General features: G+C 35.1%; 1 protein-coding gene across 1 annotated transcript in view; it reads left to right on the top strand.

Moving 5' to 3' along the window:
- The window catches only part of LOC107724571 (anaphase-promoting complex subunit 1-like), a gene marked incomplete at its 5' end in the record, with an annotated part of 73,024 nt that overhangs the window by 5,833 nt on the left and 44,326 nt on the right, over positions 1 to 22,865 (top strand). The window contains 11 exons of the mRNA XM_016533554.1: positions 502 to 639; positions 2,489 to 2,629; positions 5,901 to 5,961; positions 10,893 to 11,027; positions 11,134 to 11,147; positions 11,734 to 11,999; positions 14,277 to 14,368; positions 16,061 to 16,209; positions 19,280 to 19,358; positions 21,483 to 21,519; positions 21,647 to 21,720. Coding sequence (XP_016389040.1) covers positions 502 to 639; positions 2,489 to 2,629; positions 5,901 to 5,961; positions 10,893 to 11,027; positions 11,134 to 11,147; positions 11,734 to 11,999; positions 14,277 to 14,368; positions 16,061 to 16,209; positions 19,280 to 19,358; positions 21,483 to 21,519; positions 21,647 to 21,720 — 1,186 coding nt within the window. The remainder of the gene's footprint in view (positions 1 to 501; positions 640 to 2,488; positions 2,630 to 5,900; positions 5,962 to 10,892; positions 11,028 to 11,133; positions 11,148 to 11,733; positions 12,000 to 14,276; positions 14,369 to 16,060; positions 16,210 to 19,279; positions 19,359 to 21,482; positions 21,520 to 21,646; positions 21,721 to 22,865) is intronic.

The following is a 22,865-nucleotide window of genomic DNA, read 5'->3' as shown; positions in this document are numbered from 1 at the left end:
AATAATAATAGTAATAAAAATAATAGTTTTAATTTTATTATTATTACTCTTCTATTCTTCTTCTAATCTATTCTATAATATTCTTATGTATCTAATGTTTTATATATATTACAAGGAAATGACAATCTCAAAAGTTTTGGTTTTTAGACATTCACACATACCTTAAATAAAATGCATAGAAACTTAGAAAGCTAAAGTATGGACTAATTAAAGAATGTTGCTGACTCACTGACCCTTGATGATAACGAATACAAATTTGACTTATCCTATTTGGGTTTAAAATCTTTCAGCGAATGCTTAACACACTGATATAAATAGGCTAACAGTATGTAGTATCAAGAAACACTTTTACCCTGTAGTGGCATGTGGTAGCCCAATACTTTATATACATAAAAATAATTATTTTTCCCATCACCTTCAAAGTAATTCAGCTTTAAGCCTTTGGTAACACAAAACCATCATGTTTTAAGCTAGTAGTAAACATGAATGTTTTGCTTCCAGGTCAGCAAAGTGTTTGTCCCTGGCCTTTTGTCTCCTACCTTCAGTGTGCAAAACCACCAGCCGCAGTTAAGCACCCCTCTGGAGAACATCAGCACCCCCGCAAGGGCCACGGTTCAGCATATGAGCCGACTGGAGGAGGTACTATAATGTGCTTATTGCGGGATCGTGTGCGTTTTATTGTAGCCGATTAGTGAAACACTAATTGAGTCATATGTGTAAGACAAGACAGCGTTCTTCAAGAGGACTCTTGATATTGTGTCCTAATGCTAATGGCCATCCGCTTTGTTTCTACAAATGGATCGATATCAGTATTAAATCACAGTAATATGCCCAGCTCCATTATTTTTCTTCGTAAACAACAAAAACAACTTGGCTCTCAACTGGTTTGATAATCGAATTGTGTGAAACGGAGATCAAGTAGTCCATATGAATGATAGTATGCTTAATAAATTATTAATCATATCCCATATGAGTGTATTTATGGATATTGTGTTAGAAGAGAAGTGCTTTTTAGAGCCACCATTTAACATGAAGTATTGCACTATTGATAAAAGCTTCTCTAGTCCCTGCAAATGTCTCCTAAACCACAAACAGAATTTTATTCACTACAGAACTACATTAAGGGCAGATGATGTACTTGTGTGGACAAACACATTTCAATCACAGTTTGTTCCTTTTTTATGATGGTTATTTACTACCAGTAATGGTTAAGAGAGCTGCAAATATCTTTATAAACAATATTTTTTTAAGCTTTCCATGCCTTTCGGCCAGAGAACTGGTCCCCTGACTGAGCCTGGTTTCTTCCAATTTTTGTTTTTCTCCATTTCTGTCACCTTATGGAGTTTGGGTTACTTGCCACTGTTGCCTTTATCTTGCTTAGTTGGGGATTAAAAGACACTTAAAGGAATAGTTCACCCAAAAATGAAAATTTGCTGAAAATTGATTTATTCTCAGGCCATCCAAGATGTAGATGTGTTTGTTTCTTCATCAGAACAGATTTGTGGAAATGTGACTTTACCTCACTTTCTTACCAGTGGATCCTCTGCAGTGAATGGGTGCCGTCAGAATGAGAGTCCAAACAGCAGATAAAAACATCACAGTAATCCACACCATGCCAGTCCATAAGTTAATGTCTTGTGAAGTGAACAGCTTTGTGTGTGTATGGATGAAATAAATCCATCAAGACATTTTTAACTTCCAATTGTTGCTTCTGGCTAACATACAAGTGTACACCCATAATATTGCCACCCCATAAGAAATATGTGGGTGTATTTTGAAATGAGACTTTTTTTTCACTGGAGGAAGCACGATTATGGATTAACTTTACCTGGATCTGTTTTGTACAAACATGCAGCTTTTTGATTCACAAGACATTAATTGATGGACTGGTGTCTTGTGGATTATTATGACATTTTTATCAGCTGTTTGGACTCTCATTCTGACGGCACCCATTCACTGCAGAGGACCCATTGGTGAGCAAGTGATGCAATGCTACATTTCTCCAAATCTGCTCTGATCTTGAATGGCCTGAGAGTTATTACATTTTCAGCAAATGTTAATTTCTGAGTCAACTGTTCTTTAATATTCAAAAACATAACCAATTTGAACAAAACATGAATTGAGCCAAAAAATAACACTGTTCAGCAGAGCTGTTTTATAGCTGAATCAAATGTATTTATAATTGACGAATTTTGCGAAATCAAAAATGAAATGAATTAACATTGAAATGACCTGAGCTGAATATCCACACTACTTTTTTCATTTGAGCTGCTTATTGCTGAATTGAACTAGTTTCATAATAAATTAACTAGTTTCATAATAAATTACCTTTACACAGTAATCAAACTGAACTGACTTAAGTTGAATAATGAGCATTAACCTCATCAAATTTGAACATGGAACACCTTGCATCACCTTGCAGTAGTGTTGTGTTTTTTTGTGTTTTATGTCATATCTGTTCATGGTATTCCTCATCTCCTGCTGTCAGGTTGGCATGCCGTCTCCTGTGTTGGAGGTGCGCAGCGCGACGCAGCACCACGAGTCGTCATGGCTGGAAGACTCTTCATTCCAGCAGGCTGCACCTCACATCCACACCCTCCGAGACCCCGTCAGCAACAGAGTCACGCTGGTCAGTGCAACTCGTCTAACCTCTAACCACTTCTCAGCATACAGTTCATTGATGTTCTAGTGTCATTAAGATGCTTGATATGTTTATCAGTGATTACAATTCTGCGGATCACAGAAATCACGAAAATGCTCTTTTAGAGATGAGGAAGAGGGCTATACAAACAAGATGCACTGATACTGATGGCTGATTATTTTTATGAATAGATGATAACTGATGATGGCTGGTATTAAGCTAAATTTATTTATTTATTTATTATTTAAAAAAATATTCTTCATAAAGCTGCAGTCTAAAATATTTTAATGCATGCATGCTTCTAAGTAAAACCAGACATTAAAAACCTTAGTCACATAGAAACTGAAGTAGCAACATCATTTTGATTTAAACATTAAGTCACAAAAAATGCACATGAATTATTCACAATAAGGTCTATAATGAGTATTTACCGACTAGATTTTCAGAGTACATTTCAATTTCATCTTAACAGACTTGACACTTTAGTACTTTTGAAAACTTTATATTTAAGAAAATCAGATCTGATATTATCAATTTCTAGTATTAGCTGATTCCGACCAATCCTGATTAATATATATTATATATTGGCTGACACTGATATAATTACCAATATATTTTGGATCTCTACTATACAGTGTGCAGTATAGTTGTTTAGACACTTTTTTTACTGTCTTAGTTACAATTTATGTACACTGTAAAAAATTATAATTAAAAAAATCAATATTTTTCCGTCGGTCTTAGTACACGATGTAACTACAGAAGAGTCAAGTTTTAAATAAGAAAAATATAGAAACTCTTTGGTCATTTTTGAGCGAGATGCTAACGGTCTAATCAGATTCAATGATCTATGCTAAGCTGCAGCTAAAAGTGCTACCGCCAGACCCGGAGATCGGCTGAATGGATTCGAAAACGGTAAAACTCAATTGTTTAACTCTAGGGGAGTTGGAAAATTAGCCTATTTTCAAAAATAGTGGAGTGTTCCTTTAAATGTAATACTAAATGAAAATCATGCTATTAAGTTTTGTAAGTGAAAAAGAACAAGTCCTCTACACATGAAAAAACATAGATTCCCAGAATTGTCTGTGACACTTTACATTTGATGGTTTTTCATGGAAATAATAGTGTTTCTTAGTTGCTTTTTTTATGATCTTAAGTAATATTTAGTTATCTTAAGTTGTAAAATTAATCTTTATTGCATTATTTTGTGTTAGAGTGTAGAGATGCATGATATCATCGGACTGATATCGTAATCGGCCGATAATGGCTTTAAATATAAATATCGGCATCGGCCTGATATGAAAAATTATGCCGATATGTCTTGCCGATAAGAGGAATACATTAACTCACATGTGCTCAGGGTGTGCTAGTGATTACATCACGTCAGCAATGTGGCTCATTCTTGAAGCAAAGTTTTGCCTGAATGATGATTAGATTCACTGTTTTGGATCGCTGCATTTAATCTGTGAATATGCATGTACAGAATGATGCATTCGGTGTATGATAGAGTAAACAGTAATAGCACGTGCAGCAGCAGAGGCAGCCTCCCCCGGGTCCTAAAGCCTGTTCTGTAAGGAGTTTTAATTCCGTAGGGGCGCTGTTGGCCTACTTATAATAAAATGAAAACAAAATACACATATAATATTTAGACTGTGTTTCTGATTAAATAAAGCAGTAATTGATGCCATAAAATCATGAGTATGTTTTGATTTAAAGTTCAGAAGCTATAGCTTACATGAACAAAAACAAAAAAAAAACACACAAACATGTCACTTAAATTATTTTATATTTACTGATTTATTCATTAATGTGTAATATGTTATATTTTGAAACAAATTATGAGCTCTAAAAGATTTTCAGAATTTGTACAACTCTTGCTTTAGACAATTTACAAGTGTTAAATCTTAAAATAAAATGTTAAGGTTACCACTGCATCTTTCTGAAAAAAAAATTATAAAATGCAGCGATTGAATATAGTTTAGTTATTTTCAAATCTTCAATGTACTGTCATTATAAAAGAACTTCATTGTTGTTTATTTAATTCTAACAAATATGTTCTTGTTAAAAACTAACCAAAATTAAAAATAATTTGCTTTTAAATTCTGCACAGGAGAGACTTGGTGTTTTTTCCAAACAAAAGGAAATATATTGGTATCGGCATCAGCTATCGGCCAAAATGAGATAAAAATATCGGCATATCGGATATCGGCAAAAATCCAATATCGCGCATTCCTATTTGAGTGCATTACATTCATCATGTGGTTTTCTCATTACCACCTGTGTTTTTTGGTGTTTGTCAGTGTATTATAAATGTACAAAACAGATTTTAATACTTCAGAAGGTTGGTATATTATCTTATCATTATATACATCAAATGTTGCTAAAATGTTGCTGCAGTTTTTTTTTTATGGTCAAGTTTTGGCAACCACAGCTGCCTTTTTTTCATCGTTTTTTTTCATAGACATTTTATTCACTGATAACAAATGAGGTGAACCATTTGTTCATTGAATATATGTCAGTATATTTTGGAAGAATTAGTCTTTTGTTAGTCAGCCAAGTGGGCTCGGTTTTTCGTCCAATGCCAGTAAATCTCAAAATGGCCACATATAATTCAAACGAATCCACCTGGTTCACTTGATATATCACTGTCTGGACATACAGCTGCTTTCTAAATGCATTTTCAAAATGTCAAACAGGGTCAAGATGCTTTAGTTTGTGTTTGTGCTGACTACTGCTGCTAAAGGCAGGAGCCGGTAATTGCTTTTGTCGTACAGTGTGCGGCTGTAATTGAGGGCTGCCACAGTAACAGGACATGACCAACATGGTGTGGCGGCTCAGACATGTGCACCAGGAGCCCGTCACTGTTTTGACAAGACTCAATAAGGTCTGGTCCCCTGCAGTCAGCCCCTCTGCGTTGTCATTTCCCACTGAACGACATGTCCTACCAGAAGAAATCCCCTCGCAGGCCTGTCAAAGCAATCTCGCCACAACCAACATATGTGGGATGATATGCTTCTGAGACAGGCTTTTAAAAATAGCCAAGGTTGGTTTTGTCGAATGCCTGCTGGAATTTTGCTGCATGCAATTGTTCTTTTGTTTTCAGTTTATTTCAGCAAAGGGAGCAACAATAGCTGGTTGCTTTTGACAGAATTCGAGCAGATATAAATAGCAACGTGACGCCTGTTGGTTCGGACTCTTTTTGATGGCGCAGCTAATTAAGCATGTGGCGCTAATATCTGCCTCTCACTTTTCTTTTGTTCAGGAATTGAGCTCCGGTTCCATGTTAAGAATCACCATTCCCGAGGTGGCCACTTCAGGGCTGGGTAAGAGAAAACAGTCTCATAAATACAGTCCAACCGCGTGATGCATCACTTCCAATGCAGCACAGTGCTGAGTCACAAGCTGTTTGTGAGTTTGGAAAGCTGGTCAAAACGCTCATTTCATGTCCTCCTGATGTCAGTTTTTAGTTAATTTTTTGTTTTAGTCTTTTCATGAAAATATCCTTTACATATAGTCACTATTTTGGTTTTGTTTGTTAACATTGGTTAACAGGATATGCTGCTACAGCAATCTTTTATCTTAATGTTAATTTTTAATATTACTAATACATTTCAAAACAATAAACCAGTAAATAACATCATTAAATTTTAAACCACTAAATAAATATAAGCATAATGTCAGTAGTCAATTAATTTTAGTTAATGCACTTTGAGCTAACATGAACAATCAATAAATAATTGTATTTATTTTAAGTAACATTTAACAATGATGCTTTAAAAAGATACTGCTCATTGTCAGTTTATGTAAGATAATGCATTATCTAACATTAATTAATTAGACCTTATTATGTAAATTGTTATTGAGTATTTTGTATGTCAGATTACTTCATTTTAAACTATTATTGGATTATTATTTTCTATAAAAAATTTGTTAGTGCGTTATTGTAATATAATTTTTTCGTCAATGTTATAATAAAGGGGTGTTAAATTAACATTGAAAGGAATTTAAAGTTTTAAAGGAATAGTTCACCCCAAAATTAAAATTTGCCTCAGTCTCAGGCCATCCATGATGTAGATGAGTTTGTTTCTTCATCAGATTTGGAGAAATGTAGCATTACATCACTTGCTCACCAATGGATCCTCTGCAGTGAATGGGTGCCGTCAGATTGAGGGTCCAAACAACCGATAAAAACATCACAATAATCCACAAGTAATCCTCACCACTCCCGTACACCCATTCACTGCAGAGGATCCACTGGTGAGCAAGTGATGGAATGCTACATTTCTCCAAATCTGTTCTTGATGAAGAAACAAACTTATTTACATCTTGGCTGGCCTGAGGGTGAGTACATATTTCGTCTTGTCTTCAAAACCTTTGGCAATGTTAACACTGCCGTTTTTTAACCCGCACTCCTGTGAGACTTAACAGTGCTGTTTTGTAGTTATTTTGCAAAACTCAGATCCTGATTTATTTGGCATAAATTATGTGCCCAAGGATCTGTCACTAATTAATGCAGTTATGCTTTACTGTGAAGTAAAACTGTGAGTCATTCCAGCCACTTTCTGCATTTAGACAATTGACCTTTTCTAATGTGTTTGCTATTAATATTCCAGGAAGTGTTGATGATACATGCTTTGGGTCTGTTTATGTCATTAGAGCTGTTTGCTATTACTTTTGCTATTGATTTGTACCATTTCAATTTTTACCACCTAGCACCCAGAGCATGCTAGCATCATAACGATGACTTTTGAACGGACAAACACTTGTCGCATCCCAACTGTGGGTGCAGATTTCCCTGTGGCGGATTTGTTTAGCTTTTCTTGGCCTTTAGTTTTGAACTGATTGCATGCGACATCTGCCCATCCGGCATTCTTTACAATTTTCTCAATTAATGCCAGCTTCCTGTTAATAAGTGCTTTAGTTTGAAAGTGGTGGGCTTTGTACTGCTAATAAAGTGGCATTTTATTCAGCTCCATCCTGACCTTTCTGTGTTTGTTTGCTAATTAATCTTCAGGCAGAGTCATTGAGAGTGTGGTGGTGTGACGCTGAACGATAACGGATAAAATAAAAGAAGTGGAAAATGCCATTTTAGATATCCCTGATTCACGTTTAGTTGTGGACAAAAGCTGCTTTTACACTTTTTACTGGTGTTATGGTCTATTCAGTGAAGATTTCATACTCTAAATGTAGTTACAGTACTCTATTGTTGAATGTGGTTGCTGATATTTACTGTGATTTCTCTAGAACTAGTGAGAAAGCAGGATGAATGAGTTCTTTAGCATTTTATGAGGCAAATTTATGAAATTGCAAAGTAGCTCTGAAATGCATCACTGAACTCAGAGATGTGACTTGTCTCTCCTCAACAAGCTGTGCGATTTCAGGAATTGTTCATGTCCGTAGCAAAAGTATGTGGGATACTACATGCTGAATTTTAATACTTTGGAATAGGGGTTTGTTTAAATTACTAAACCAAACTATAATATTAATATTCATGCATGTCTTCGTGAAACACCATAACATTTTTTCCCTGTGAAACCCTCACACTTAAAGGGTTAGTTCACCTAAAAATGAAAAGTAGGCAGTATTTTACTCACCTTCAAGGCATCCCAGGTGTAAATGACTTTCTTTCAGACGAATCCAGTCGGAGTTATAGACTCACCGGCGCATGTGCAAAGCTGACCTCATACGTCATCCTCCCGGAGCTGCTTCCGTTCACAACAGTGAGCGCAAGCTAGATTCAAGTGATTATTACGTTTTGAATATGGATATTTTTCTTACAAAAACGCATCGATTCGCTACAGGAGGGCTTTGTTCACCCCCCGGAGCCGTGTGAGACACTTTTTTTTTATGGATGGGCGCTTTTTATTTAACTTCTTTTGGACTGAAGCACTGCAACATAGTGCTTGACTACAATGATAGAGCTTGGAATAGCCAGGACAATTTTTAATATAACTCAGACTGGATTCATATAGAAGAAAGAAGAAAGTCATATACACCTAGGATGCCTTGAAGGTGAAATATGGAAGCCCACTTAAAAAAAGGTATCTATTCTGAAGTCAATTCTGACTTCGTGCATTCAGGGTATATTTCTCTCTCTCACAATTTTTAATTATCTCACATTTCTGACTTTTTATTATCAGAATTGCAAGGTTGTATCTTGCAATTCAGAGTTTACAATTCCTACTTTATCTCTAGCAATTCCAAGTAGGCATCTTGCAAATCTGACTTTTCCCTCAGATTTCTGAGTTAACAGAAGATTCACTTTGTGAAAGTAATATATGATTTTGTGCATTATGTATACAAAATGGAGTGTACCAAAACATTTTTTGAATGAAAAATGCATTTTTGGGATGGTCCACAAAACTAGGCGTCCCTTAAAAGAGATATTAATTTAGAGAAAAAAAAGTCAGAATTGGGAGATGCAAACTGAAAATTGCAAGACAAACTCAACTGTGAGACAAAGTCAGAATTGTATATTATTAACTAAAATCTGAGGGAGTCTGAATTGGGAGATTTTAACTCAAAATTTCAAAATATAAACTCAGAATAGTGAGAAATGAAGTCTAACTTGTATGTTACAAACTCACAATTCTGAGAAAAAGTCTGAAATATCAAAATTGTGAGATATAAACTCAGAATTGTGAGAAATAAAGACAGAATTGTCTATTATAAATTCACAGTTCTGAGAAAAAAGTCAGTATTGTGGCATATAAACTCAGAATTGTTAGATAAAAAGTCAAAGTTGGCATAGAGGAGAAACAATAATGTACAGTATGTGGAAAATAACGTGTTTTTTGAACTTTAAACCGCATAAACACATTTCATTACACCAAATACACAAAATAATGTTCTTTTTAGCAGCATCATATGACCCCTTTAAAAAGTCCTACACTTTCTCTGCTTCATTTCATCTTGCTGCAGAAATCCAATCAAACCAAACCAAACCTCATGCATCCCTCCACCCTCAGATCTCAACATCCTCTTCCTCTCTGTATCAGGTCTTGTAACCCCCGTGTTACGCAGTCAAACACTTTGGCAAACAGTCATCATCAGTAAACCCGTCCCTCCGATCTCCACCCCCTCGCTCAGATGTGCGTTCCAGCTCCGGCTGTGTCCTTTGAAGTGGCGGCCCCCTCCTTGTGCACTCTTCTATAGGATCATCTCCGCGTACAACCTTCATCTCCATTATCTTCACTTACACTTTTATTTTTGATCTACACACGTGGGGGTGGGAGATACGAGCTAAAAATGATGTTATGTTTAATGTTAATCTAATAATATGGTATTAATTCATCAGAGATCAGTGGTGACAGCTGAGTAAATAACTTGTACTATTGGGGTTTGCTAAGGCATGCATCATTATTATGATTGCTTATGCTTGAGTTTAGCAATTTGAACAAGTATTAAACTTCGGCATGTTTTTATGAATGTAATGTGATTTTGTGGTTCACTATGAATATGAAAGGAAATGTACCAAAATGCTTCTTGAACTAAATACTCATTTTGTGATACAGACAGATCATTTTAACCACAAAATTAGGTGCCCCTCAACAGAATTCAAGAGTCTGTACTTAATTCAAAATTGTGAGATTTAAAAAATGGTCAGAATTCTTTATTATAAACTAACAATTCTGAGGAAAAAAGTCTGAATTGCGAGATCACAGCTCAAAATTGTGGGATATTAATTTGAAATCACAACAAATAAATTCAGAATTGTGAGTTTTTAACTCAAAATTATGAGATTTTATCTCGAAATTGTGAGATACAAACTGGAAATTGCAAGAAATAATGTCAGAATTGTGTATTATAAACTCAGAACTCAAAAGGTCTGAATTGCAAGTTTACTCAAAATTGTGAGATATGAACTTGGAATTGCAATCAATAAATTCAGATTTGAGAGGTTTTTAACTTAAAACTTTGAGATTTTAACTTGAAATTGTGAGAAATAAAGTCAGAATTATGTATTATGAACTCAAAATTCTAAAAAAAAAAAAAAAAATTCTGAATTGTTATACATAAATATTTGTGCACCCGACATGCATGATTCCTCCAATCGTTCAGCTCTTTACAGAGAGGTTTGCTTTTATTTTCTAGTTGATTTTTGACTGGTGAATGATGAAATGAGTTAAACATTTCACATAGACTCACAAGGCGGCATTCAAGCCTTATCTAGAGACCAAAATGTTACAGAAAGTGCTCACTCCTTACCATTGTGACTTCTGTTATTAACGCCGAATCTTTCTTTTACTCCCAGTCAAGCGTTGCTTGCAGGCCATCAGGTTTATTTTACCCAAGGACACTGCCATGAAAGTGCTGGTCAAGTGGTACAACAGTTACAACGCCCCTGGAGGTCCCAGCATGCACCTGGAGTGGAACCTGTTTGTTACATGCCTAACTTTCTATTCATCTTAGAATCCTGAATAAAATGTAACATTGTTTCCACAAAAATATGAAGCAGCGCAACTGTTTTCAACATTGTAATAATAAGAAATTAGGGATGTTCATTTCGGTCAATTTTCCCTACCGACAACTGTTACTTGTTATCTGAACATTAACCGTTAACTGATAAGATTAGAATAATAAATTAGTGTTAAATAAAAATAGAACGGATGAGTGTCTGTGACCCATTAAAAATACAAACAATTTTTTTTCACGGGTTTATTTTAACGTGCAAACAGGAGCATGCTCAAAGAGTATATCTTAACACTTTGTTTTGCTGGCGCTTGAACACACTTTCCTGTTTATCACAACAAATGGCCAAGCAATAGGAATACTTAAAAAATAAAAAATTAATAAAATAAATAAAAAAACAACTTTTAAGCTGATAGTATTAATCGGTCAATTTTTTTACTTTCGGTTAACAGTTAAACGGTTAATATGAACATCCCTATTAGAAATGTTACTGTTTTTACTGTATATTTAACCAAATAAATTCAACCTTGGTGATCTTAAGAGACTTTAAAAGTGTTATATAATCTTACTGACCCCAAACTTTTGTATAGTAGTGTATATAGTGTATAATTTATGTATAAAAGTCCTTGCTGGGTTCCTGTTGTGGATGTTTATTGATGGCTACATCTGTATGACATCAACAGGATTGGGGATACCTCAGATGCTCCGACTACCATTGGCAGGTTTCCATGCGCCCTGCGGTGGCCGTTCAGGGCCTGGAGCTGGTGTCGCCCCCCGGTGGAGTGGATAACCACGAGTCCGCTATGGGTTTAGAGTCGTCTGCCCTGCTCTTTCCACACATCCCGGTGCTCTTCTACGTTCTGCATCTGCTCTATGAAGACCTGAAGCTGGACGAGCTGCAGCGGAGCGGGGCGAGAGCTCTGGTCGGTCTGCTGCAACAGCTGGCCAAGTAATTATTTATTTAATTTTTTGCCTTTTGTCTACGAATAATAACAAATGCAATGGGTCAGACCTGAACTTGTTTTTACCTCCTGACTAACTCATCAAAACTCCCACTTCACATTGTCAGTGCCGCTTTTCTTTGTGGCGTATCCTAAGTTTGAATGGGGAGATAGCTGTAATGTATTTCATTGTTTAATAAAATGTCAAGTGCATGCTGTCATGTGGACATGAACAAAACAGCAGTGAGAGTTTAATTGGCTGCTGTTTGATGAACCCGTGTGGGTTTGAAATTTAAAAGCATTGTATTATAATACAGAAGATCAGATAAGGCTGTAACGATAATCCTCTGTTGACTCTTCGGCTTGTGCGTATTGTTTGTAGGTCAGCATTAGGGCTGGGTAATATATATCTTAATATTTTTTTAGTCTTTTGATGATATTGGATACATATCTCGATGTATGTATTTGCTCTTTTTTCACAGTCAAAAACCATAATTTCAACCAATTAATTCTTGAGTCATGGTGCACAATTTTAACTGTTAGTTTTAGAAATGGCTAAATTGTCACTTTCATGTTATTTATTCATCATTCTATCAATATTATTATATTGTGTGTTTATATATGTATATAATTATAAATTATTATAAATGTTAAAAAATATACTTATGCTCATCAAGGCTGCATTTATTCGATCAAAAATACAGGAAAAAATGTAATATTGTGAAACATTATTATGATTTAAAATACAATTTTTCTATTTTAATATACAAAAGTAAAGCATTTATTTAAAATAGAAATCTTTTCTAACAATATACACTACAGATCAAAAGTTTGGGGTCAGTACATTTTTATTCTTTCTTTTTTTAGAAAGAAATTTTAAAAAATTAAGAATTTTTTTTTTTTTTTACATTTAAGAAGTGATAGCAAAAATTTATATAGTTAGAAAATATGTATTTTTTGAATAAATGCTGTTCTTTTTAACTATTTATTCATCAAAGAATCCTGAAAAAAAGTATCGCAGTTTCAAAAAAAATATTTGGCAGCACAACTGTTGCCAACATTGATAATTCTAATAATAAATCGGCATATTAGAATGATTTCTGAAGGATCATGTGACACTTTATACTGGAGTAATGGCTGGATGGAAATTCAGCTTTGCATCACAGAAATAAATGATATTTTCAAGGATATTAAAATAGAAACCATTATTTTATATTGTAATAACATTTTGCAAGATTACTGTTTTTTCTGTATTTTTGATCAAATAAATGCAGCCTTGATGAGCAAAAGAGTCTTCTTTAAAAAACATTACAAGTCTTACTGATCCCAAACTTTTGAGCTGCAGTGTGTGTATGTGTGTATATATATATATACTGTATATGTATGTGTGTGTGTATATATATATATATATATATATAAAATGAAACACACATGATTTTCAATTATTTATATATTTATATGTATTCAACATCAGTCTGTATAATCAAATATATAAAATAAAACATGTTTTTAAATTATTTATATATAGTCAATATAGTGTATAATCAACATACTTATGTATTTCATATAGATTCAAATAGATAAAACCTAATAAGGAAAAAGTATAAATGTTTAAAAAAAAAAAAAATTATTAATTTCTACAATGTCCTGACAGAAGTCAGTTAAAAAAAATACACCTAACTTTTTAAGATTGCACAGATGTGTCTCTACTTTTTGTCAGTCTTGTCAGATATTTATGAGTGCAATTAAATCGCCCGTTTTCTTCAGTAGATGGAGCTGACAGTCAGTTTGAAACCATCCTGTATTCTCAATTCATTCGTAACCAAAGATGGATTTATCATTTCATTCATTAATATTTGTAATGACAGTACACATTTTTATATATCTGATGGTATATTGACTCATACTGACTGAAGTAAAGCCCATATTTTGTGAGAAACTGGAAGAAGCAGGAGGTTGTACCCAAAGATAGATCATGTTTAGAACCTGTTTAGATAAACCCAAACATTATTACTGTATTTTTAACTTTATTACTCTGTTTACAAATAAAAACCATGTTGTAATTTTTGTGATATTCACAATATTGTTGAATACCACTGTTAGTATTAGTAACAAGTCTTGAGATGTACAGCCGTCAGACCACAGATCCCAATCATCATGCAGTTTGTTAAACTGTGCCGTATGAGTCACGCTCTGGTTTGGCTCTTATACTAGTTTTAGTGTATATATTGAGCGCCTGATGACTCTTTTACCACTAATCATTTTTTTTTCTCTCGTTTCATTAGGGACCTGCAACTGGAGGATTTCATTGATCTGTACTGGCGCGATTACCCCTCATTCATCAAAACGTTCAAGGAGGCCTGCGTGATTGATCAAGGTACGAGGCCGATCAATGCAGTCAGGGCCCCTCATTAGCAGCTAAAGGCATTTCTATTAATTTACCAGTGCTGACTTGTTAAGAGGAGTTCGGCCCGATGTGCTTCTAGCCATGTTTAGGGTTTGAGTGACAGGCCTTGTTGCCATGGGGATTCTGTTGGTTGTTGGTAGTTGACACACAAAATAGACATGAAATTTTTCAACTTCTAGCCTTAAGGTTATAAAAACCCAAGGAAATGGTCTAACATAGGCATTTTCATTTAAGGTCCTGTCTTGTATATCTTTATGTACACTCCCCTGAACCAGTGTTAGTATAGTATTATTCATATACGATTATAATTTCAACTAATATTTCTAATTAGCTTTTATTTTTAGCTTCCGTCATTTTATTAAAATTTTTAGACATTTTGTTGTGTGCTTCTGCAATTTCTATTACTATACAAGACCAGTACTATTACTCTTACTATTTAGGTTTAATTTATTTGTATTTCAGTTTTAGTCTTTATTTATTTTATTTCCAGTTAGCAGTTTTAGTGCTTCAACTTAAACTAAATGAAAATGAGAAATGTTGCCTTGGCAAATACCTGAAATAAATTTTTCATCTAATATTTATATTTGATTTGATTTTAATAAAATTGATTTCAATAAACATAAATGTTTTCATAGTTTTAGTTAACAATAATAACCTGAACAGAAGAGTATGTCACAAATATTTTTCAGTAAGGTTTGAATTTTTTGAAAGAAATGATACAAGGATGAATTAATGTAAGGGTGTATTAAATAGATTTTTTTGGTTACACTTTATTTTAAGGTGTCCTTGTTAAAGTGTAATTATACATTTAAGCACTGAGTAATATTAATTAACTACATGTACTTACTATATGGTTAGGGTTAGGATTAAGGTTTGGCTTAGGGTTACTTGCATGTAATTATGCATAACTAATTGATATTATAATAGTAAGTACATGCAATATGTGTAACAAGGACACCTTAAAATAAAAGTGTTACCGATTTTTTTTTTTTAAATAAATGCTTAAAAGAAATTAATTAGTATTCATTTTAAAATACATTTAATAATTGTATTCAGCAAGGATGCATTAAATTAATTACGTTTACATTTTTATAAAAAAAAAAAAATGCTGTTCTTTAGGGATGTAACGATTCACTCAACTCACAATTCGATTCGATTCACGATTTTGATTTCACGATTCAATTCACAATTTATTTATTTTTTACAAATTAAATAAATAAGTAACACAAATAAAAGAAATCTCTTCATATAAACAAACTAAGGCTTTGTCTGTGCTCTTTCCATTTAAAATGAGAGGCAACCACTGCATTTTAATCATGATCCAAACAAAGATGCTGCATACATGCGACATGAACAGTTTTTAATCTAAATTACATTGTATAATTTCGAAATTTGAAGCAAAAACAGAATGATTTGACTTCTTTTTTGTGAAACCGAAACAGCAGACGACCATCTAAACTTTTCTAAAGACAGTAAGTTCCCCTCAGACATACATTCATATAAACTCTTACCTCTAATTGAATCGCGATTTGTTTAGCATCTCAACCGATTTGAATCGTCACGTATTTGAATCGATTTTCAACCGGCTCGCGGTTAATCGTTACATCCCTACTGTTCTTTTAATATTTCTATTCTGCGGTCATGTCTTTCATCCATGTGCAGCTCAGATGGAGCTGATGACTTGGCCGGTGTTCCTGGATGGGGAGGCCCCGTGTGTGTTCAGCTGGCTCAGTCGCTGTCTGAGAGGGCAAGATGTGGCGCCTTTTCCTTATCTGCCTGGCATCTGTGAGAGAACCAAACTACTGGTGCTGGTAAGGACCCAAATCCTCCCTGTGCCACTGAATATGGTCTTTTTACCTGGTTTTATAAGTGCACTCCATCTGTATTCTACAACCCAGTTGACTCCTGAAAAATACAGGTGCTCACATCCTTCTCTAATTGTTCTAAAGTCTGACCAGTTTAGTCCAATTCACAACCGCATGACTGTTATGAGAAGTTCTTTCAGTGAATCATTCAAAAAGCCTTCCAAACTCCGTTTGAATCAATCTGACGAATCTTTAACTCAATGAACTCACTGAATCAGTCAGAGCGGTTCTGACTCACTCGCTGAGCTGCAAGCTGTCATTATATTCAATGATGTCCATCTCGAAATGAAGCTTTGTTTAACGGTTTGTGAAAATTAGTGTTATTACTGTCTGCTGACTGTGACCAATAACGCAGTTAGAGATTGACGTTATAGTAATTTAGAGAATAGACTGCATTTAAATCTGATTTTCAATCCCAAAACATTGCAGATACCGTTCAAAATTTGGGAGTTGGTAAGATTTTTTATGCATAAGAGGTTTCTTATGCTCACTGAGGCTGCAATTATATAATCAAAAATACAGTAAAAACAGAAATACTGTGAAAAAATATAACTTTTTAATATAACTGTTTTTATTTAAATATAGTGTAAAATGTAATTCATTCCTGTGACGCAGAGCTGAATTTTCAGCATCATTACTCCAGTCTTCACTGTCACGTGATCCTTCAGAAATCATTCAGGTTCTGATTTGCTGCTCAAGAAACATTTCTTATTGTTAGCAATATTTAAAACCATTGTGCTGCTTCATATTTTTGTGGAAACTGTGATTCATTTTATTTTTCAAGAGTCTTTGATGAACAAAGTTCAAAAGAGCATGTATTAAATAGAAATCTTTTGTGACATTATAAATGCATTTGCTGTCACTTTTGATCACATTATTGCGTCTATTCTGAATAAAAGCATTAATTTCTTTAAAACAATCTAACTGAGCCCAAACTTCTGAATGGGTGTTGGATGATGCCCAACAGGGAGCGCTAACAGTGAGCAGAGGAACCGGGTGTCCTGCCCTTAACTCACACACATTTTCTATATAAATGTCAAGCAGTTAGATGGCAAAGTGCTGCAAGCTAATCATAATGACATTTTGCGAGCACCGAGTCGTCCTGTGAGTGTGTACATGAGCGGGTCAGATGCCCCGCCTTGATTAGTCCGTGGAAGTGGTGGTCTGAATCACTCGAGAGGGCGATAGGAGAGGTCACGGGTGTCATTGTGTGTGTGTTTGTTTTGTACTTCCTTCCATCAGGCAAAGCGAAGTGACGCACAACCCCACCGAGGTGCTGACAAACCGTTACGCAATTATGGGCCGTGTTTACCCCACCGTTCCCGTCCCTTAGATTAGAGTCCAGAACATTAGAGCATCCATTTTATCCCTCTGTACTTACACTCCCACTGCCTGTCTCTCTCTCTCTCTCTCTCTCTCTCTCTCTCTCGTTTCCAACCCCTTTCTTTCTCCCTATTATATTTAGTGGTAATTGCTAAGGAAAGCATCAGCATTACTGTGGCTCATACAGTACATAGAGTTGTGTTTTTTTGCGGAGCGGGTTGAGGAGAGGTCTGGCGTTCTTTTTCTAAGATATCAGACTTAAGATTTTCACCTGTTTGGACACTTAAATAAATTAAATGGGCCCTTAGACATTGAATAAAGAATCAGAGCCATATCTATCCTGAAGAAAAACAAATGGTGTTAGACTTGCATTTAAAATCTAAATTTTGAAGTTGAAAGACTGAAATAGTATTAGTAAAATGTGTGTAAAGCATGCTCGGATAACCTTTAATTTACAACTTTCTTGTTTGACTCTTTCGAAGCTTCCTATCTAGTCTCTGCCTGTGTATTTACAGTCTGTTCAGAAGTATTTAATTACCAGGTTGATTATACAAGCACGACTTGTGAGATAGAACTAGTCGTTGGATGTGCCAAAGTTTACCAGGTTATTAGTGGTTTCAAATACATTCGGATTTCAAAGATATTCAGAGTTATGCTTAAGCCACTAGTAGTAAGTAAAACTAGTTGTCCACAAGGTTAACTTGGTCAATGAACAGATAAGTGTTGTTTTAGTGTTATACTGTTATAGTTTTCGTTAATATTTTGAATTAGCTTTATTTTTATATTTTTTAGTTTAATTTTTAGTAATTTATGTGCTTTTGGCTTTTTTAATATTTCTAAATAGTTTTAATTTATTTTCATTTCAGTTTTAGTTTTATTTCCATTAATTTTAGTAGTTTCAGCTAATTTTAGTACTTCAGCGTAAACTTATTTTCATTAGTTGGCAAGGCAATTTAAAATATTGTTTTATTTTATTTATTTCTGCTTTATTTCAGTTAACAAAATGTTTATTTTTATTTTTTTATAGTTTTAGTTTAAGTTTTAGTTAACAGTAACCACGTTGGGGCAAAACCTGAACATCTGAGGCTATGACTAAATCCATTCTTCCTGCTTTATTTCTCAACTGTATTTTGGTCATTTTATTAGTTTTTGTTCATGATCATTTGATTTATTTTTATTTCAGATATATTTTAGTTCTTCAGCTTAAGCTTATTTCATCTAGTTGCCAAGGAAACATTTAAAATCTTTCATTGTAGTATTTTATTTTAGCTTTATTTTTCACTTAATAAAAATCAGTTTTAAAAGTTTATCTAACAACAAAAACATTGGAACAGATTTCGGGCCAATGCAATGCCAGTAACTCCATGCTGTCTTACTGCTTAATTTCTGAGTGACAAAATGTGCTTTTGTCATTTTTATTAGTTTTTTTTTCTCATAATAATTTACATTTCTCAGCTGTATTTGAAATTGATGTTCTGAATGAGCCATATTACCTGTGATCTGCGGTTGTTATGCATGCAGTCATGCATGTGGTTGATGACTGCGCTCCTGCATCGCGTCATGATGAAACATGTTTATTCTCCCCTCACACGACTGTCATGACAGCAGCAAACCAAAACCACACAGGTGCTGTCCCACTGCTAATACTAACTCTCGTTGCGCCCTGTCCTCTTCCTCTCTGTCTGTCTCTCAGAGCTATGCCCTGTACGTGGTCGGAGATGAGGATGCGATCTCGACAAACATGTTGAAGTACCTCTCCAGGCTGTCAGCAGGTGGGCTGCATGTGTGTGAGATTAGAGGCTAATGAGAGGCTCTTTACTCTCCTCAGGCCTGACACTAGACTTCATGTCAAGCATGTACATTAATAAATAGGAGGATAAATTCATTTATTTATTACATTACACATGGTAATTTGGATGCACAAATGTAAACCTTTTGGCCGATACTGATACTATGTATCGTACATTTTAAAACCAGATTGTTCATCACCAATGAACAAGTAGCTGAAATTTTGAGGCTAGTCCAAACTGAAAATTCAGTTTTGCTTTTTCTGAGCAAACTCCATTGGTTTTGCATGGGTTACTTTAGAATAGAGAAATAATTTTGCACATAAATGGCCTTTTGCATTAAACACAAATTTTGTGTAAATCGTTCAAAAAATTATTCTTGTATGAATTATCCTATTAGATTAAATGCAACAATTTATGTAATGTTTTTTTAAAGTGCGCAGAAGTTTGTTTGTGTTTCTTGATTAAGGCCTAACATTAGTGTTGCTCTAACTGCATGTACATTAATCGGTTGTAATAATCAGACGATTATTTAAATGTTTAAAAAATAAAATTCATTGCAGTCAGTTCACAAATATTTGTATATAAAATGTATTTTAGACAGACAGAGTCTGGGACAAAAACTCTTGTTATCTGTTTCTATAATAATTGTTATATGCGGATAGTTTTCATTAGGCCTTATCAGATGACCAGCGTATTTTGCTGTTTATTTATTTATTTTTCAAGCCTACGCTACTATTTGACAGTTTGGGGGTGGTAAGATTTAATGTTTTTGAAAGAAGTCTCCTATCTTCACTAAGGCTGCATTTATTTATACAGAAAAACAGTAGTTTTGAAATATTACAATTTTAGTTTTCTATTTGAATGTGTTGTAAAATATAATTTATTCTTGTGATGCAAAGCTGAATTTTCAGCATCATTACTCCAGTCTTCAGTGTCACATAATCCTTCAGAAATCATTCTAATATGCTGTTTTACTGCTCAAGAAACAGTTGTGCTGCTTTATATTTTTGTGGAAACCATAATACATTTTCTTTTGTTTAGGATAAATATAAAGTTCATAAGAACAGCATTAATTGGAAATGGAAATCTTTTGTAGTATTATGAACGTCTTTGTCACTTTTGATCAATTTAATGCAGCCTCGCTGAATAAAAGTATTCATTGTCAGGGAAAAACACGTATTCAATTTGCAGGTTCAACTCAAATTTATTTAAATCTCAAAACACAAAACTCGGCTGGGACTGCAGACCAGAAGCCGTAATTCAGGGCAGTGATTAGAGACAGGAAGAGGGGAACAGTCCAAACGAGCCTCCAGTCCCTCCACTAGGCAGAGAGGGTAAGGCGTAGGGAGATCAGCGCACACAGTCCCAGCGTCAATGCTGACGCAACGTCAGAGTGGAGAGGGAACCGCGCACAGAATCCAAGCGTCGGTACTGACGCAATGTCAGAGTGGAGAGGGAACCGCGCACAGAGTCCAAGCGTCGGTACTGACGCAACGTCAGGGCAGAGAGTTCCTTGTTGAGTGCGCCGAGAGGGGCAGGAGAGGAGAGGCCGCGAAGCGCGGTTCTGGTAATGCCAGGGCAGGAACTGGGGAACAGAAATTTGGTGAAACGAGAGGCAGAGAGCGAGCGGAAAAGAAGACAAACTGAAAACACTAAACTGTACTTGGAGCCTATGAAAACATGGCAGGACAAAAACACAACAAGACTGGTAGTAGGTCACGAACGAAGTGTAGCGTGTTCACACCACAACGGTCAGACACAAGACTACACACGAGGGGAACTTAAAAAGAGGGAGAATTAAGGAATTAAGTCACAGGTGTGACGGCAGCTAAAGTAGTTAATAAAATAACGAAGGGGAGGGAAACCACGAAGACAATGAGCACATGGCGAACTGTCAAAACAGACAAAAAACCACAACAACCTGCTGATCAGACAGAAGTCATGACATTCATTTCTTTAAAAAAACTTGCTGGCCCTAATCTATTGAATGGTAGTGTATCTTTTATTTTTTCATACTCTAGCATTTCAAGTATATTTGATAATGCAAAAACCAGGGAAAATTAATAGGTGAGTGTATAAAAATTTTTTTGGTCCATGTTTTCGCAGGGCAAAAGAAAAACACGAGTGATCCTTTTCTGAGAAGGTACGTGTGGTTTATGATTATTGTCATGTGGCCTTATGTTAGTTTTTCTAGATAAGTCTCGGCTCATAAATTCTAGTCAGCTGATTTAGTTTCTCCAGTGTGTTTGATTGTGGGGTGTGTTTCACAGGCAGAGCAGCGTGAAGCCCGCACCTTCATCTGAATGCCTGGCTGAGAAGCTGGTGGTGTGGTTGACCTCTGCAGGTCAGAGTGACACAATCAACACAAGTACACACATGCAAATATGAGTGCTTGGTCAGTAGGGGTGTAACGATCCATCGATATGGATCGATTAAATGTCTAACGATACGATGTATCGATGCCACACGGAAAATATCGCTATCTGTAGTATAAATAGGCACCTTATTTTGACACTGTCCACATTTTCACCAATGTCCGTCTGTCTATGCATTACCGCCAACGCGTGCATTCTCGTTCAAACTCGCGTGTCGGGACAATAAGACTCTGCCTGAAGGGCGAGCGTAAAAGACGCTCGGGATAGTTGACGGAATTGTCGAGCGCTTGTGAGAATTACCTAGTTGGCGAATATCCTAGTAAACACAGTCGGTTAGAACTGTCTTAAAGTAAACAGTTGAGAAAACGCATGTGTATCAGTATATTGGATCCATGCTTTCCTTAGAGTGAAAGCAGACTAACAGAAAACTTCTGTCAAAGAAACAAATCTCTCACTGATTTTGACTGAACAACTTTTATAAGGATTAATCTATATTTAATTTATATGTATCGATGCCACACGGAAAATATCGCTATCTGTAGTATAAATAGGCACCTTATTTTGACACTGTCCACATTTTCACCAATGTCCGTCTGTCTATGCATTACCGCCAACGCGTGCATTCTCGTTCAAACTCGCGTGTCGGGACAATAAGACTCTGCCTGAAGGGCGAGCGTAAAAGACGCTCGGGATAGTTGACGGAATTGTCGAGCGCTTGTGAGAATTACCTAGTTGGCGAATATCCTAGTAAACACAGTCGGTTAGAACTGTCTTAACGTAAACAGTTGAGAAAACGCATGTGTATCAGTATATTGGATCCATGCTTTGCTTAGAGTGAAAGCAGACTAACAGAAAACTTCTGTCAAAGAAACAAATCTCTCACTGATTTTGACTGAACAACTTTTATAAGGATTAATCTATATTTAATTTATACATTGAAGATGATGCAGTGTTATTTTACATTTGATTATTACATTTCTGTACCTGAAAATTTATTTTAGATCTACCTGAAAAGCACTGTTTATTTAATTTGTGTCTTTGTTATATTGTATTTATTTTCTGCTATTTGGTTATCTGTAGAAAAGGTTTTTAGCACTGAGCCCATAGTAGCAGC

This window comes from Sinocyclocheilus rhinocerous, unplaced genomic scaffold (assembly GCF_001515625.1).
Source record: "Sinocyclocheilus rhinocerous isolate Xijiao unplaced genomic scaffold, SAMN03320098_v1.1 scaffold304, whole genome shotgun sequence".
Lineage (NCBI taxonomy): Eukaryota > Metazoa > Chordata > Actinopteri > Cypriniformes > Cyprinidae > Sinocyclocheilus > Sinocyclocheilus rhinocerous.
The sequence above is the reverse complement of the archived record's forward strand: the minus strand, read 5'-3'. Positions and strand labels throughout refer to the sequence as shown.